We start from the raw sequence: 16029 nt of genomic DNA on the forward strand, positions 1-16029 counted from the left end.
CTCCTGACATTCTTGCCTGCTATTGCACTCACAACCACAAAAACAGCTGACAGTAGCAAGGAGTTACTACACGCAAGATACTTCATACGCCGTTCAGACTCTGTTACTGCTCAGTTAATCTTACCAGAGTCAAGGGTCAAGGGGGTGTGTGTGTGTGTGTATGTAACCCACTTTTTCCTTCCCAAATTAGGAACTAGTTAAGGAATGAATCATACAGGTGTCAGGCATATGGAGCGCAGAACGTCACTTCATTGCCAGTAAAAATGATTGAAGAGAGTGGCTTTAAACCTATGGCCAAATGGCTTTGCTGCTCATTTACCCTCAGTGACACAGGTTACCTACCTGGTCACAGGTAGTCCTGGAGGACGCAGGCCTCTCCTAGTGGCTGAACATTTCCCACCTGCCTTTCATGTGTTGTGGACACAGACCCCAGCGCACTCACTCTGCAAAAGGCAGATTCCAGCCAAGTGAAGCTCATTACCATCCAAGTGTTGGGGAGAAAAGCCAGGAAGCACTCCACATGGAAATATGCTAGGGAGAAGGAGGCTCCTCTCTGACATGCTTCTTATTTCTGCTCAAAAATCATTGAGTGCCTTCCTGGCTCCTGTTTACTTCTGTATGGCCTTCTCAGCTGTAGTCTGGTGGTAATGCCCTTCTCCGCTCCATCGCCACCCAACCCTCTGTCCGCCCCCTCCTTGATGTGCTGCCATCTGGAACTACTTCAGATTCTCTGAAGATACCTTGGCTGCTCTGCCCCTTTTGCTTTACTCCGTCATCACTTAGGTGTGCCTACTCTGGGCTTGGACTCTGCCCTCAAAGAGCTCATAGTCTAGGTGTGAGCAAATAAGGGTGTTCCTTAGGGATAAATCTTGTAGTCCAGGTGGAAGAGTTAGCAGCTCAGCCTGGGGTTGGGGTGATGCGTTTGGCGAGACTGCAGTGAAGCAGGCATTGTAGCTAGGCCGAAGGTTTGCAGGAGTACGCCCGGTGGCTGGAGTGAAGTTGGGAAGGGAATCTGGGAGAAGAGTGTGTTCCGAGTGGTGATGGTAGCTCGTCCAGAGTCAGAGCATTTGGGGGACTGCACTTGGTCTCAGGTTCTGAGAGGAACTTGGGAGATGTTGCTGGAGGGTGTCAGGAGCCAGGTCGTAGTAGTCTTGCCTATGTTCCACGAAGCAGTTTGACTTTGGAAAGTTCACCACCATGTGGTTTTTGAAGTTTATTTTGAGAGACATAGCACTCGAGTGGGGGAGGGGCAGAGAGAGAGAGTCAGTGCAGAGCCCGATGTGGGGCTCGAACCCATGAACTGTGAGACCATGACCTGAGCTGAAGTCAAGAGCCAGACACTTAACCGACTGAGCCACCCAGGTGCCCCCAGAATGAATTTTTAAATGTACAAAGATGCATGTGGATAAATAAACCCGCAGGTGCTCCTCACCTAGACCCGATGGTTGTCAATGCTTTGCCACATTTGCCTCATCTGTCCTTTTGTCATTTGAAGTGTGTTAAGTCACAGGTGTCGTTTCTTCCCCACTTGGTGTTCCCTCCAAAAACGGGTATTTCTGTGATCACTGTGTCATTATTGTGCATAGCAAAATCAGAAAACTTAGCAGCATCTAATACCCAGTCCAAAATCAGGCTTCCCCAGTTGTCTAAAGTGATTTTATAGTAGGTTTGTTTGAATCAGGGTTTAGTCTAGTCTCACACCTTGTGTTTATTATGTCTCTTAAATCCCATCTTCTAAGGCAGTGCTTCCTCCACTCCCTGACTTACTCAAGAAACCATGTCAGTTATTCTTCAAGTTGTCTGGCAAAGGGTTTTTTAAGCTCTACACTAATGTTTTAGAAGATTGCTTTGAAAACAGTATAAAGGTTTTGGGGTGGGGAGAGGAAGTGGGCAAAATTAGAAACAGCAGAGGTTCTCCTGAAGGTGGTATTATGGATGATTTTCACTTCTTACATATATGAATTATTGGAATATTTTTTATGACTGCCGTGTATAATCAAATATTTCTATTTCGGGAGGAGCGAAAGATTTGCAATAGGGAAATCAATTTGGAACCTGTTCCTTTAGTCTGAAAGAGAGGTGGAGCGGACCTGGACTGTCTAGTGGTGACAGGGAAGGGGAGCAGGGAAGGGGAAGAAGTGGACCTGAGGGCCACTGTGAGGGCAGGAGCACAGGACTAGGGGGCTGGCTGTGGGGTGGGTAAGGAGGTGGGCGGGGGTTGACTCGGGGTTCTGGCATGAGTTACCGGATGGATAGGGGTGCATCAGTGGAGAAGCCAAGGGGTATTTGAGCGTGGCTCTGGAGGTGAGTTCAGTTTTGGGCCATGCTGAGTGTGACCGGCGTGTGGGGTGGGTGACGGAGATATGTGAGCACAGACATAAAGCTCAGGAGGGGTCTGTGGAAGGCAGTCTCCAGCAGGGTATCGGGGGGCATGGAAGAGCTCACCTGTGGAGCAGGAGGAACACTTTTCATCGTTAGGGTGGAGGTAGAGGCCGGGGAAGAAGAATAGCTTGACGTTTTGGGGGACTAGGAGAAGGCCATGTGTCCAGGCCCGGGGGAGGAGAACGACTAAAGAAGACCTGGGAGCAGTGGCCAAGTGTGGCTGTGTTGTTGGAGTTCATGAGGGTGAGGTGTGGGGACTGGATCCTGAAGTCTGAGCAGGAGGGGAGGGTGTGGGGCTCCAGCATACGTGGACATAGGAGGGGAGGGCTGCAAGGTGGTTTGTTTTTTTCAACTTGTAATTAACTCCTTTCATTTTATTATATTTAGTTTTAAAAGTTTGGGTTGATCTGTTTTTAATATATGTAAAATACACATGACCTAAAATCTGTCATTTTAACCATTGTTTAGCGTCTAGTTCAGTGGCCTTCTATACATTCTCATTTAGTGTACGGCCGTCGGCAGGCTACAGATTATGTTGAGGTGGGAGGAGTCAGGGAGTCCTCGGCATAGGTCTCCCGGAACAGTTCTCTGCTCATTGGAACCCGGCTCTTTTCAAGTCACTGCTCCCAGAAACCTTTCATCGCTCCCGTCTACTTTCCTTCCTCCTTTGAACACCTGCAGCACTTGGCTTCTTTTTAACAACCGTCCATCTTGGTCTCAGCACAGTTGTCATAGGCTGCAGAAGGTAAACTAGGAGCCACTCCCTGTGCCCCATTCGCCTGGCTTCTTGTGGCCCCAGCATGGTCCTGGGGCTTGGGCCGTGAGCCTTCTGTAAATGTGGAAGGAATGCAGGGAAGTTAGTTGTAGTAGGAGGCTGACCTCAGGATGGATTGATTGGGTGGAATGGGGGACTGACAGTCAAGGCTTGGGGCAGAAGCTGAACCACTTTGTCTATCCCTGGAGAGGTCTAATGGCATTGTATCTATATTTGGAAACAGCTGGGTTTTGAAGAGCACCCTTGTGTCCCTCCTACCCCTACTTTGAGCATCCCCTGCAGTGTAATTCAGGCCTCTTGCTGTTCAGTTTATGTGACGCTCTGTGTCAAGGGCCTTGGTAAAAGCACCCAGATCGACTGACTGCTGAAGCATCAAAGCTTCAGAATTTTCATTTAACTGCAGACAGAGCTACAGTGATGTCTGCTGTAAAAGTTCTTGTTTAAGCTGCTTTGGAAAAGTGAGTTCCCAAAACCAGGAGGGCACAGTTCTTCTCTGTACAGAAGAAACCCCATCAAGAACATTGACCTTGACCTGGGTACCTGATGTTAGACGAGGGAACATAGAACTCAGGAACCTGAGATGTGGCTCTCCTGCAGGCAGGGCCCTGGGAGACTCTACCTGATGTCCCACTCCATCCTCACACAAGATCCTTGGTGGGGCAGTGTTCACTACTCCCACACTGGTAGTGGATTGCTCCTTGCCTGGGCTCACACAGCTAGTTGATAGACTGAGGTTTGGACCCAGCTCTTGTTACACACTGAAGGGATTTAGAAGTCGGAGCACATCTCAGGAAAAGGAAAAGGCAGCGCTCTGAGCAAGGCTGTGGGCGCCATGTAGCAGGAGGAGTGCTTTGTCCAGAAGATGAGAAAACGTGGAAAGATATTTTACTATTTGATAGACCTGACTAATTTGGTCAGAGGCAACATGATGGTAGTGGAAAGGGCAGAGACTTGAGACTCACACCAAGTCCCCCTCTGGCTGGGCCATGAGCTCCTTGAGGCTAGGGATCCTGTGTCACCTGTGTCTGCATTGCCACGGCACCGAACCCAGTCTGCTGGGTACCTATGCTGGTCCTGTAGGAAGCACTCAGAATAAACAGGTGTCTTCCTTTCCCAGAGCTGCATTCTGGTGTTCTTTGTCTTGATCCCTCTATTTCCTACAGTACTTGGACCTATAAATTGATTTGTCTCTGTCTCCTACCCCATATTCGTGTCCTATTGCTGCTTAAACAAGTTCCCATGAACTGGGAGTCTTAGACCATAAGTTTATTATCTTCCGGTTCTTTAGTTCAGAAGTCTGACATGGGCCTCACTACGCTGAAGTCAAGGTGTCAGCAGGACTGTGTACCTTCTTGGAGGCTCCAGACTGAGATTCCTTGCTCTGCCTAGCTTCTTCAGACTGCCCACATTCCTTGGCCTTTTTCTTCCATTTTCAAAAGCAGCCAGATAGGGCCAAGTCTCGCTCACATCACATCCCTTGGACACACCGAGTGTTCTGCTTCCCTCTTTGTTACCATTTTTAAGTAGGTTTCAGGGGCGCCTGGGTGGCTCAGTCGGTTGAGCGGCCGACTTGGGCTCAGGTCATGATCTCGCGGTCCGTGCGTTCGAACCCCATGTCGGGCTGTGTGCTGACAGCTCAGAGCCTGGAGCCTGTTTCAGATTCGGTGTCTCTCTCTCTCTGACCTTACCCCGTTCATGCTCTGTCTCTCTCTGTCTCAAAAATAAATAAACGTTAAAAAAGATTAAGTAGGTTTCACACCCAACGCAGAGCCCAGTTGTGGGACTTGAACTCACAACCCTAAAATCAAGACCTGAGCTGAGATCAAGAGTTGGATGCTTAACTAAGCCACTCAGGCACACCTCTCATCATTAAGTACTGTTTGATTACATTGATTACCTGCCCAGATAATCTAGGATAATCTTTGTATTTTATCTGATTAGTATCCTTAATAGTCTTGTCATATTAACATTCACAAGGGTTAGAATTGCACACCTTCCTTGTTCTACCACATATCTTCATATCTCTTCTTCTACACATTTTTTCCCTCTCTGCCTATAAAACCATATTCAGTCTCTTTCCTGAAATACAATTATAGGAAATTCCCTTTTCAGGCTATGATCTCATTTCTTCCCTTAATCTTCTCAAGAAGAGTCTCTGATGCATTCATTCCTTAGTTCCTTACTATCTGCCTGCTGGAACTTTCTCTGAAAGTCCTGAGACCTCCCAGTTGCTGAGTCCCTTGGCCACTTCCTGCTCAGCTCTTATGTACCCTTTGGCACTGCCTCTTTCCCCTCCGTGAAACCCTCCCCTCCTTGCTTTCTGCTTTCCTCCTACTCTGCACCTGAATCTCCCTTTTTTCTCTTGTCTCCTATCCTGGAAGGGCTTAGCCTCCATTCAGTTTGTCTTCCACTGGTAATGTCATCCACTCCCATGATTGCAATTCTGAACCTGATGCTGAGGATCCCCAAATCTACAGCTCTTGCTCAAACTTGATTTTTTTTTTTTTTTTTTTTAAATGTTTGAGAGAGAGAGCCTGCAAACACGTGAGTTGGGGAGGGGTAGAGATCCGGGAGAGAGAGAATCCCAGGCAGGCTCCATGCTATCAGTGCAGAGCTATCTCCAGGCTCGAGGATCCCTGAGATCATGACCTGAGCTGAAATCAATAGTTGGATGCTTAACTGACTGAGTCACCCAGGTGCCCCATGCTCAGACTTATTTTCTGAACCCTCAGGTTCAATTTCTTCTTACCCCCTGGGTATTTCTATAGAAATGGGGCAGTGTACTGTGCACAGCCTGTTTAACTTGGCTTGTTACTACTGCCTCTTCATCCATGTGAGTCCTGTTGAGTCTCTCTCACCTTGGCGATCTGGGCTGGAAATCCCATCATTTCTGTTCCTTTATTTTGTCCTTTTCTTACTTCCTGGTCCCCGCCACTACCATATCCCAGATTTAGGCCTGTTATCTAGCAGGTCTTCAAAGGGGGGAATGCAAGAAGATTGTTAGGGTACGGAAATAAGATGATGGAAGTTTATTTTATTTTTTTAATTTCATTTTTTAATCAAAATATTTTTCAATGTTTCATTTACCTTTGAGAGAGAGACAGAGTGCAAATGGGGGAGGGGCAGAGAGAGGGAAACATAGAATTTGAAGCAGGCTTCAGGCTCTGAGCTGTCAGTACAGAACGCAGGGCTCGAACTCCCGAACTGCCAGATCATGACCTGAGCCGAAGTCTGTGCTTTGACTGAGCCCCCCACGTGCCCCTCAGTAAATATTTATTGAATGAATGGGCCAGTGGACACTCAAACTTGTTTGAATTCACGTTTGGAAGGGCAGGCTCTGTTCTTCCTGGACACAGCCTGCTCAGAATTTGGTTTTTCTTGGCATTCCAGCTATGGGTTCTGTGATTGCACGTGGAGCCTGTGGGCGCAGTGTGACTTTTCTGAAGTGGCCCTGCCCTGCCACCACTTCTTCCTAGTGCTCCTAATGAATTGGTTTTTGTGACAGTTGCAAAGTAGCCCTTTTCTAGGCCTCGTTTCCTTGCTTAGTGGGTTTTGCTAACTCCGTGTCTCCTAAAGGCAGGATGACCAAGTTTTTTAAGTTTTTATTTTAATCGCTCTCTTTTATTTCCCTTTGCTTGTTTGTTTTGTTTCTTAAATTCCATACAGGAGTGAAATCGTATGGTGTTTGTCTTTCTCTTACTGATTTATGTCACGTAGCATTATATTCTTTAGCTGCATCCATGTTGTTGCAAATGGTAAGATTTGATTCTTTTTTTTTTTTTTTTTAAGGTTTATTTATTTTGAGAGACTGCGAGTGGGGGAGCGACAGAGAGAGGGAGAGAGAGAGAAACCCAAGCAGGTTCCGCGCTGTCAGTGCAGAGCCTGATGCAGGGCTCAAACCCATGAAGCTGCGAGATGATGACCTGGGCCAAAACCAAGACTCAGACACTTAATTGACTGAGCCACCTAGGCGCCCCAATATTTCATTCTTTTTAATAGCTGAATAATAGTTGTGTATATATATCACTTCTTCTTTTTTTTTTTTTTTTTTTTTTTTAACATTTATTTATTTTGAGACAGAGAGAGACAGAGCATGAACGGGGGAGGGTCAGAGAGAGAGGGAGACACAGAACCGGAAGCAGGCTCCAGGCTCTGAGCCATCAGTCCAGAGCCCGACGCGGGGCTCGAACTCACGGAACGTGAGATCGTGACCTGAGCTGAAGTCGGCCGCTTAACCGACTGAGCCACCTAGGCGCCCCAATATTTCATTCTTTTTAATAGCTGAATAATAGTTGTGTATATATACCACTTCTTCTTTATACATTCATCAGTAAATGGACACTTGGACTGCTTCCATAATTTGGCTATTATAAATAATGCTGCTATAAACGGGGTGCATGTATCCCTTTGCATTAGTATTTTATATTTTTTGGGTAAATACCTAGTAATGTGATTACTGGATTGTAGGGTAATTATATGTTTTATTTTTTTGAGGAACATCTATACTGTTTTCCAGAGTGGCTGCACTAGTTTGCATTCCCACCAACAGTGCAGTAGGGCTCCTTTTTCTCCGTATCCTTGCCAACATCTCTTGTTTCTTGTGTTGTTGATTTTAGCCATTCTGACAGGTGCGTCAGACATTTGACTGAGCCACCCAGGCACCCCTTATTTTTTTTTTATTTTAGAGCATGTGTGTGCAAGTTGGGAAGAGGGACAGAGGGAGAGAATCTCAAGCAGGTTTCACGCTCAGGATGGAGCCCCGTGTGGGGCTCAATCCCACGATCCTAGAATCATGACTTGAGCCAGAATCAAGAGTTGGGGACATTCAACTGACTGAGCCACCTTGGCACCCTTGCCCCTTTTTAATTGAATTATTTGGTTTTTGGGTGTTGACTTGTAGAAGTTCTTTATATATTTTAGATACTAACCCTTTATCAGCTATGTCATTTGCTGATATTTTCCCCCATTCCATAGATTGCCTTTTAGTTTTGTTGATTTTTTTTTCCTTTCCTGTGCAGAAGCCTTTTATTTTGATGTAGTCCCCAAATTTACTTTTGCTTTTGTTCCCCTTGCCTCAGGAGACCTATCTAGGAAAAAGTTGCTATAACCAATGTCAGAGAAATTACTCTCTGTGCTACTTTGTGGGATTTTTATGGTTTTAGGTCTCACATTTAGATTTTTAGTCCACCTTAAGTTTGCTTTTGTGTATGGTGTAAGAAGGTGGTCCAGTTTTATTCTTCTACATGTTGCTGTCCAGTTTTCCCAACACCATTTGTTGAAGAGATCATCTTTCTCCCATTGGATATTCTTTCCTGCTTTGTTGAAGATTAATGGACTATACAGTTGTGGTTTTATTTCTGGATTTTCCATTCCATTGATCTATGTCTATTTTTGTGCTATTACCATACTGTTTTGATTACTGTGGCTTGGTAATGTAACTTGAAATCTAGAATTGTGATGCCTTCAGGTTTCTTTTTTTTTAACGTTTATTTATTCATTGTGAGTGAGAGAGCACGTGAGCATGCAGAGCCCAACACAAGGCTTGATTCCCCAGACTGAGATCATGACCTGAGCCAAAACCAAGAGCTGGAAGCTCAACCAACTGAACCACCCAGGCATCCCTGCTTTTTTTTTTTTTTTAATGTTTATTTTTGAGAGAGCATGTGCTCTTGAGCTTGAGCGTGTGCTCAAGGGCGGGGCAGAGAGAGAGAGAGAGAGGGAGATAGGATCTGAAGTTTGCTCCTCCCTGACAGAGAGCCTGATGCAGAGCTCAAACTCACCAACCGTGAGATCATGACCTAAGCAAAGATCATGACTTAACCCACTGAGCCACCCAGGCGTCCCCTGCTTTTCTTTTCCAAGATTGCTTTGCCTATTCGAGGTTTTTTTGTGGGTTCATACGAATTTTAGGGTTTTTCTAGTTCTATGAAATATGCTGTTGGTATTTTGATAGGAATTGCATTAAATGTGTAGATTGCTTTGGATAGTGTAGACATTTTAATAATTGTTCTTCCAGTTCATGAGCATTGGAATGTCTTCCTTTCTTTAATCATTGGAATGTCTTCAGTTTCTTTCATCACTATTTTCTAGTTTCCAGAGTACAGTTTTTCACCTCCTTGGTTAGGTTTATTCCTACGTATCTTACTATTTTTGGTGCAGTTGTAAATGGGATTGTTTTCTTATTTTCTCTTTCTATTGCTTCATTATTGGTGTATAGAAATGCAACAGATTTCTGTAGATTGATGTATCTGTGACCTTGCTGAATTCGTTTATTAGTTCTAGCAGTTTCTTGGTGGAGTCTTTTGGGTTTTCTATATAGTCATGTCATCTGAAAATAGTAAGAGTTTAACTTCTTCCTTACTGATATGGATGCCTTGTATTCCTTTTTCTTGTCTGAGTGCTGTGATTAGGAGTTCCAGTTCTGTGTTGAATGAAGTGAAAGTGGACATCCCTCTCTTGTTCCTGATCTTAGGGGAAAGGCTCTCAGTTTTTCTCCATTGAGTATGATGTTTGCTGTGGGTTTTTCACGTATGGCCTTTATTATGTTGAAGTATGTTCCCTATAAACTTACTGTTTTGGGAGTTGTTATCATGAATGTGTGTTGTACTTTGTCAAGTTCTTTACCTGAGAGTATGACAAGTTTTAAATACACTGGAAAGAAACTCTCATGGTATTATTACTGATTCAGTCTTGTACATCTTAAACCTAATTGCATTTGCTCTGATATTATGTAAACACAGCATTAATTTTGTCAACTTTTGCTTTTGTAGCTACGTTAGGGTTTTAGATGCACACTCTGTCTGTCCTGTCTGCTGAGGAAACGAACTCAAGAATGAATAGTGTCAGTTAGAGCTGAGGGCCTGACAGCACATAAGGAGAAGCTGGCCTATTTTACTTTAATGGGTCAGCTGTTCCTCACCCCTTTGGATGACCTCTAGCTTTCAAGTCCAATGGCCCGGCTGCCTGGCTCTTTGTAACAGGTGCTGCTGGCCTTCTGGTCCAAGAGGAGGGGCACCTGGTTTCTCTGGGGCTCTCAGAGACATAATCTCATGACAGTGAGCTCAAGGGAGGGGCGTGACTCTCCTGTAGAGTGTGTTTATTTTTGGTACATTTGTTTCAGGCTGCTTCTGAGAACAGGACCTACGCTTACTAGGCACAAATTTTGTCCTAAAATTTTTACATAATCCTAGTTTAAATTAGTTTGGATGGTATTGTCATTTTGGCTTTTCCTAAGACAGGTGTTTTCTGGGTTTGGTTTTATATTTATGTCTCTAGGCCTGTCTTTTCCCTTGGCTTTCATTGTAAGACTAACTTCTGCTATGACCCAAAGTGGAGGCAAGACCAATTTGATTTCCTCTTCTGGTTTGCCCAGGTGGCCGATGAATACATGTTTTCCCTGGAGGAGAATAAGAAGTCCAAGGGCCGTCGTCAGCCCTTAAGCAAGCTCCCACGCCATCACCCGCTTGTGTTGCAGGATTGCGTCAGTGATGATGGTAAGTGTTTTCTCTCTTAACCAGGAAGGGGAACGTGGCTCACCCTATAGGACTTGCTCTGACAGGACATCAGGAGGCAGGGCTGAGCGCCAGGGGTGGGCCTGTGGCTTAGTTCTCCCAGATGCTCCACAAAGAGGGCAGGATCTCATTTGTTACTTACTTCATAGTCAGATTTCTTTATATGTCTGTGTGTCTTGGAATATGCCTGATACAGGATGATCACATGCAGGTTCTTCTCTTTCTTTACTAGGAGGTACAGGCTGATTTTTCTGGATAGCATTTCTTTCAATGATACCAAGCCCAATGCTGAATGTGTAGCTACAAAGATAACTAAGATATGTCCATGCCCCCAAAAAGCTTACAAGGTAGTGGGGCAAACTGACAGGAAAACAGATCTAAAGAAAGGAGATGCTAATCTAGGGAGGGGGAGCTGGAGGATAGATTCAGAGGAAGCAGCTCAAAGGGCCAGGCCAAGGTGTGGGGCAGGCAGGAGTGAGGTGGGGGGAGGCTAAAGAGGGAGTGCCTTTTTCTAGCAGGCCTTCAGGAGCTTTTGACGTGTTTTAAGTGGCCAGATTTACATTAGAAGTGACTGCATATTGAGAGTGGCTTTGAGGGCAACAGATGGGCTTTTGCCATGGTCTCTGAGAGCTAGGGGAGGGTCTGAAGCAGGATGATGGTGGTTGGGGTTGGGGAGGGATGTAGTGAAGGTGTTGGGAGGTTAAAGCCAGCTGGATTTGGGGGTTGGTTGTAGACCTGTGAGCTTGGTAGGGTCCGGAGAAGCCTGGGTTCAGTGCCTCCCTGACTTCTGGTTGTGGTTGGGTTTGGAAACCTACGTCCAGTGTCTGTGGAGGATGTAAACTTGGGGCTGAGCAGAGGTGGTGTTTGGTAATGTTATTGGGGTACATGAGGCCACTGGTGGAGAAACATAGAGGAGGGCGAGCAGAGGTGGTATTTGATACCTTTTTAAAAAATTTATTGGGGCGCCTGGGTGGCTCAGTCGGTTGAGCGTCCGACTTCAGCTCGGGTCACGATCTCGCGGTCTGTGAGTTCGAGCCCCGCGTCGGGCTCTGGGCTGACGGCTCAGAGCCTGGAGCCTGCTTCCGATTCTGTGTCTCCCTCTCTCTCTGCCCCTCCCCCGTTCATGCTCTGTCTCTGTCCCAAAAATAAATAAACGTTAAAAAAAAAAATTTATTAAAGGGGCACCTGAGTGGCTCAACTCAGTTGAGCGTCTGACTTCGGCTCAGGTCATGATCTCCGTTTGTGAGTTAGAGCCCTGCATTGGGTTCTCTGCTGTCAGCGAGGATTCTGCTTGGGATCCTCTGTCCCTCTCACTGCCTCTCCCCTGCTCACATACGCTCTCAAAAATTAATAAACATTAAAAAAATTATTAAAAATTTTTATTTAAGTGCAGTTGACACGCTGTTAATGTTACTTCCGGGTATACAACTTAGTGATTCGGCAACTTTGCCTTACCCTGTGCTCCCCATGAGTGTCGCTGCCATCTGTTCACTATCTTTACCTTGAGCACACGCGGCCACTCTGGAGAGGGCAGAGACTGGGGTGGGGAGACAGGAAGAGGAGCCTGTGAAGGAGACAGGGGGGAGTAGACAGCGGTGTGGAGCAGAACTGGGAACTGTGTGTGTTGCTGGCGCTCAGGGAGTTGTTGCCATCAGCGCAGTGAGATCAGGAACGAGAGCATGGGTGAGTCTCTGGCAGGTCCCTTGTCACTCTTCACTGGTGCCCGGGCCCTTCCTGCCCTGTCCTTCCTGACACCAGTGGCTGTGTGGAAAGATCCAGAGTTCACCAGCCTCTCTGCTCCATAAGTGAGCCCCACGTTCCCTTTCTGATCTGATGCCGGTGCCCATCTCTACTGTTTTTCTTGGTAGAAGGATCGTGATACACTGGGTGAGGAAAGTCTCTTGAGATCAAAATCTCTTGAGTTCAATGTAGGCCAGACCTTGAGTTCAGAGTCTTAGGAAGTCCTCTTCCTCTGGCCCATGTGGGGCTTGGGATCTCTGGGTAGCAACAGCCTGGCTTCAGGATTTACCCCTGCAACCCCCCCACTCCCGAAGGCTCTAAATATAGGTTGTAGAAAATTGGAAAAGCAAACAAAGTTATAAAGAGGACAATAAAATTACCCTGCAAAGGTGACCACTTGCACGTCTTCATGTGTTAATCTTCTGACTTTTCTAGTCAGTCATTAGAGTATATCCGTGTATATGTTTTTATGATAGTGTAATTGAGATCATAAAATACAGCCGCCCAACTTTTTATGATAAATTTCCATTGTGGAAAGCACTGTGCACGCCTCCTGTATCCAACAGCTGCCATGTTGCCGTGGGCGCTGTCTCCACAGGCGTTGATGAACTTGCTGTACACGCACTTGCTGTCTCATCTGAGAGCGAGCTGGAGCCCTCCAGTCACTCGAAGTGCACCGCGAGGTGCTTTGCTCAGGATTCTCCTATACAGATACTTTTACCACACCTAGGAAAATAAGCAGTGTTTTGTAATATTGTCTTATCTTCAGTCCATGTTCATTTTTCCCTGCTTATCCCAAAAATATGTTTTATAGCTTTTTTTCCTTTAAACCTATAAACCAAACCAGAGTCATCCATTTCAAAGTTTTGTTTCTTTAGTTTCTTTTTTTTTTTCTTTAGTTTCTTTTAGTCAAGCATGCACACCCTGCACCCCCCTCCCCACGCCCCCCTCCCCCCCCCCCCCCCACCGCTGCCATCAAATTGTTTTTCAGTTGAGGCATAAAATACTTGGTGAAATGAACACATCTTACCTGTTACGTCTCCGTGATGTCTTATGTATGTAAACTGTAAAATTCCTGCGGTTTTCACTTACCATGGTGAACATTTTTCCTCATCATTACAGTGTTCACGAGTGAAGTGATTTTTGGCCACCTATGGTTTTGAAAACAGACATCACTGTGTTAATCTTCCTTTTCTGATTGGGTACCTGTTGCTTTTTCTTCTAGTCTGTGTCGGTCACTCTTGTTCTGGTTAGGATAAGGAAAATAGCCGCTTTGGTTTGGCACCGTTGTTCTTGCTGGACCTGGCTGTGGCTTATAGAGGTTGATTTTAATTGTCTGCAGTGGCCTCCCTACGTTACGGTACGCTTCACTCAGGTCCCACATGAGGCAGCTGCCAGGTCTCATTCGGTTAAACAGGACTATGAAGGCAGAGTAGGTAACTGTTTATCTGCACTGAGCTGCAGTTGCCGGAAATGAACAAATAAATAAGCATGTCGTGGAGTGTTGCATGGGCTGCTCTGCCTGAGTCTCTAGGGCTTCCTCAAAACAGTTCTGTCTTGGTCAAAGCAAGACCATTTGAGGGGTTGTAGCTGGGGCCTCCTGACGGTCACACATAGCTAGATGCCAGGCGTGGGGTGCCTAATGTGGTGGAGCTGGCGTGGAGCTGCTCTGTCAGGTGCTCCAAATCCATACATGGACTGCTTTGGGGACTCAGTTGTCAAAGAAGAACATCCCAGATGTAACTTCTTATATTTCCGTCACTTGGGGGAGGATTTGGAGAAAAGCTCTGGATTTATTTATTTTGATATGTGTTGCTTCTTCGATCAAGGATTGCCTTCATTCACCCGTAATCCTCGAGTTAATGTGTTTTGCTACCTCCTTGACCCTGTTTCCATGGGGATCGATTGGGCTGTGCCCTTCCGATTGAGGGGGGACCTGGAAAGTGTGCACCTTTGTTGCCTCCATCTTGTTTTGCGAGTGTAGGTTTTTGTTTCCATTCAGCAGTGTGTCCCTTTCTTCCAGGAAGATGGCAGCCAGAGGGGATTTTCCTTCCTCAGCAGTGCTGAGGCCGGATGAATCCTATGCTTTGCTGTTTGGAGTAACGAATAGATAGAAATTTGTCATCTAGACCAGAGGTCTGCAGAGGCGCTACACCTTCTGTCACATATCCCACTGTCTTTCTCTGAGTCCTATAAAAATGTAAAAACAGGGCCACCCAGGTGGCTCAGTTGGTTAAGCGTCCGACTTTGTCTTGGGTCACGATCTCGAGGTTCGTGAGTTCAAGTCCTACACGGGGCTCTCTGCTGTCAGCACCTCTGCTTCAAATCCTCTGTCCCCCTCTCTCTGCCCCTCCCCTGCTTGTTCTGTCTCTCTCAAAATAAATAAAGTTAAAAAAAAAATGTAAAAAAATTTTTTTTTGTTTTTACATTTTTAAAAGCTCCCCAAGTGGATTGCATTTGGCCTGCAGGCCGTTGTGTGCTAGGCCTTGGTCTAGACTCAAGGTGTTCCATCCTTTGGCTGGGAAAGAGGGTTTGTCTTGGACACACTCTGCCTTCCTCTGAGACAGAGCCAGGATGGTTGGGGATCCCTGTTCAGAAAGGCAGATATCCCACTGGCCTTTCCAGAGGGAGCTAGAAAGTTCTGACTAAGGCACATGATGTAAAAATTATTAAGCTTGCTATTTCCTTGTGTGTGTGTGTGTGTGTGTGTGTGTGTGTGTGTGTGTGTGTGTGTTTTTCCCCTTGTTTCCCTTCAGTGTAACTAAAGAGAAAACTCTTAAATAAGGACTCAATATGCTGACATATTGGAGGCAGCAAGCAACATGGTTTCTGGCAAGACCCCGTTGTACTGTGCTGCCCTTGGGCACAAGGGTTGAATGCTGGCAGTTTTTAAGGGAGAGGAGAGTGGGCTGAACTCCTGGGGCAAGAAGAGGGACTTCTTCCTGGCAAGAAGTCTGAATTCCTGCCAGAGAGGGGGCTACGGACAGGACTGTGCAGTTTCATCCAAGTACTGAAGGAGTCTATTGGAAATCGCTTCTGCCCTTTGCCTTTATGATCTGTAGGATCTTGGCTTTAGGCCAAACCTGAGACCAAAAGTCTGGGCTGAGCTCATCTGCTTTCTAGGCAGAGCTACAGATGTGTGGCACTGGTACCGACTCATGTTCTGCTTCCTGCTTTAGAGTCCTCTGAACAGCCAACCCCCGAGGAGGAGGCTGAGGAGACAGAGGCCTGGGCTAAGCCCCTGAGCCAACTATGGCAGAACCGACCCCCGAACTTTGAGGCCGAGAAGGAATTCAATGAGACCATGGCCCAGCAGGCCCCTCACTGCGCTGTCTGTATGATCTTTCAGACTTACCATCAGGTAAGTCCACTTCGTCCTTTGTTTACCTGGGACCTGCAGTCCAGAGGGAGGTGGGGTTTAGTTGTGGGTACATAGCTTGTCACTGGTCATCTTGGGAAAGGTGCGTTCTTCTGGTGTTCAGTGCCCTATCTGAGTGCTGGCCAGGCTACTCTGGCCAGGCAGATAATCTAGCAATGGGGCTTTTCACTTGACAGTGGTTTGCAGAAGAGCTGGAGTGTGGCTTAGCCTTGACTTGGTGGGTTTCCCTGCACCCTGTGGCA

At 46.3% G+C, this 16029-nt stretch overlaps 1 protein-coding gene across 3 annotated transcripts in view; it reads left to right on the forward strand.

The window, feature by feature from the left end:
• Positions 1–16029, forward strand: part of KDM4A (lysine demethylase 4A) — a 45958-nt gene that overhangs the window by 17350 nt on the left and 12579 nt on the right. For all 3 annotated transcript variants that reach the window (XM_042950712.1, XM_042950711.1, XM_042950713.1), the window contains exons 12-13: positions 10530–10650; positions 15588–15769. In XM_042950712.1, the coding sequence (XP_042806646.1) occupies positions 10530–10650; positions 15588–15769 (303 nt within the window). The remainder of the gene's footprint in view (positions 1–10529; positions 10651–15587; positions 15770–16029) is intronic.

This window comes from Panthera leo, chromosome C1 (genome assembly GCF_018350215.1).
Source record: "Panthera leo isolate Ple1 chromosome C1, P.leo_Ple1_pat1.1, whole genome shotgun sequence".
Taxonomy (NCBI): Eukaryota; Metazoa; Chordata; class Mammalia; order Carnivora; family Felidae; genus Panthera; species Panthera leo.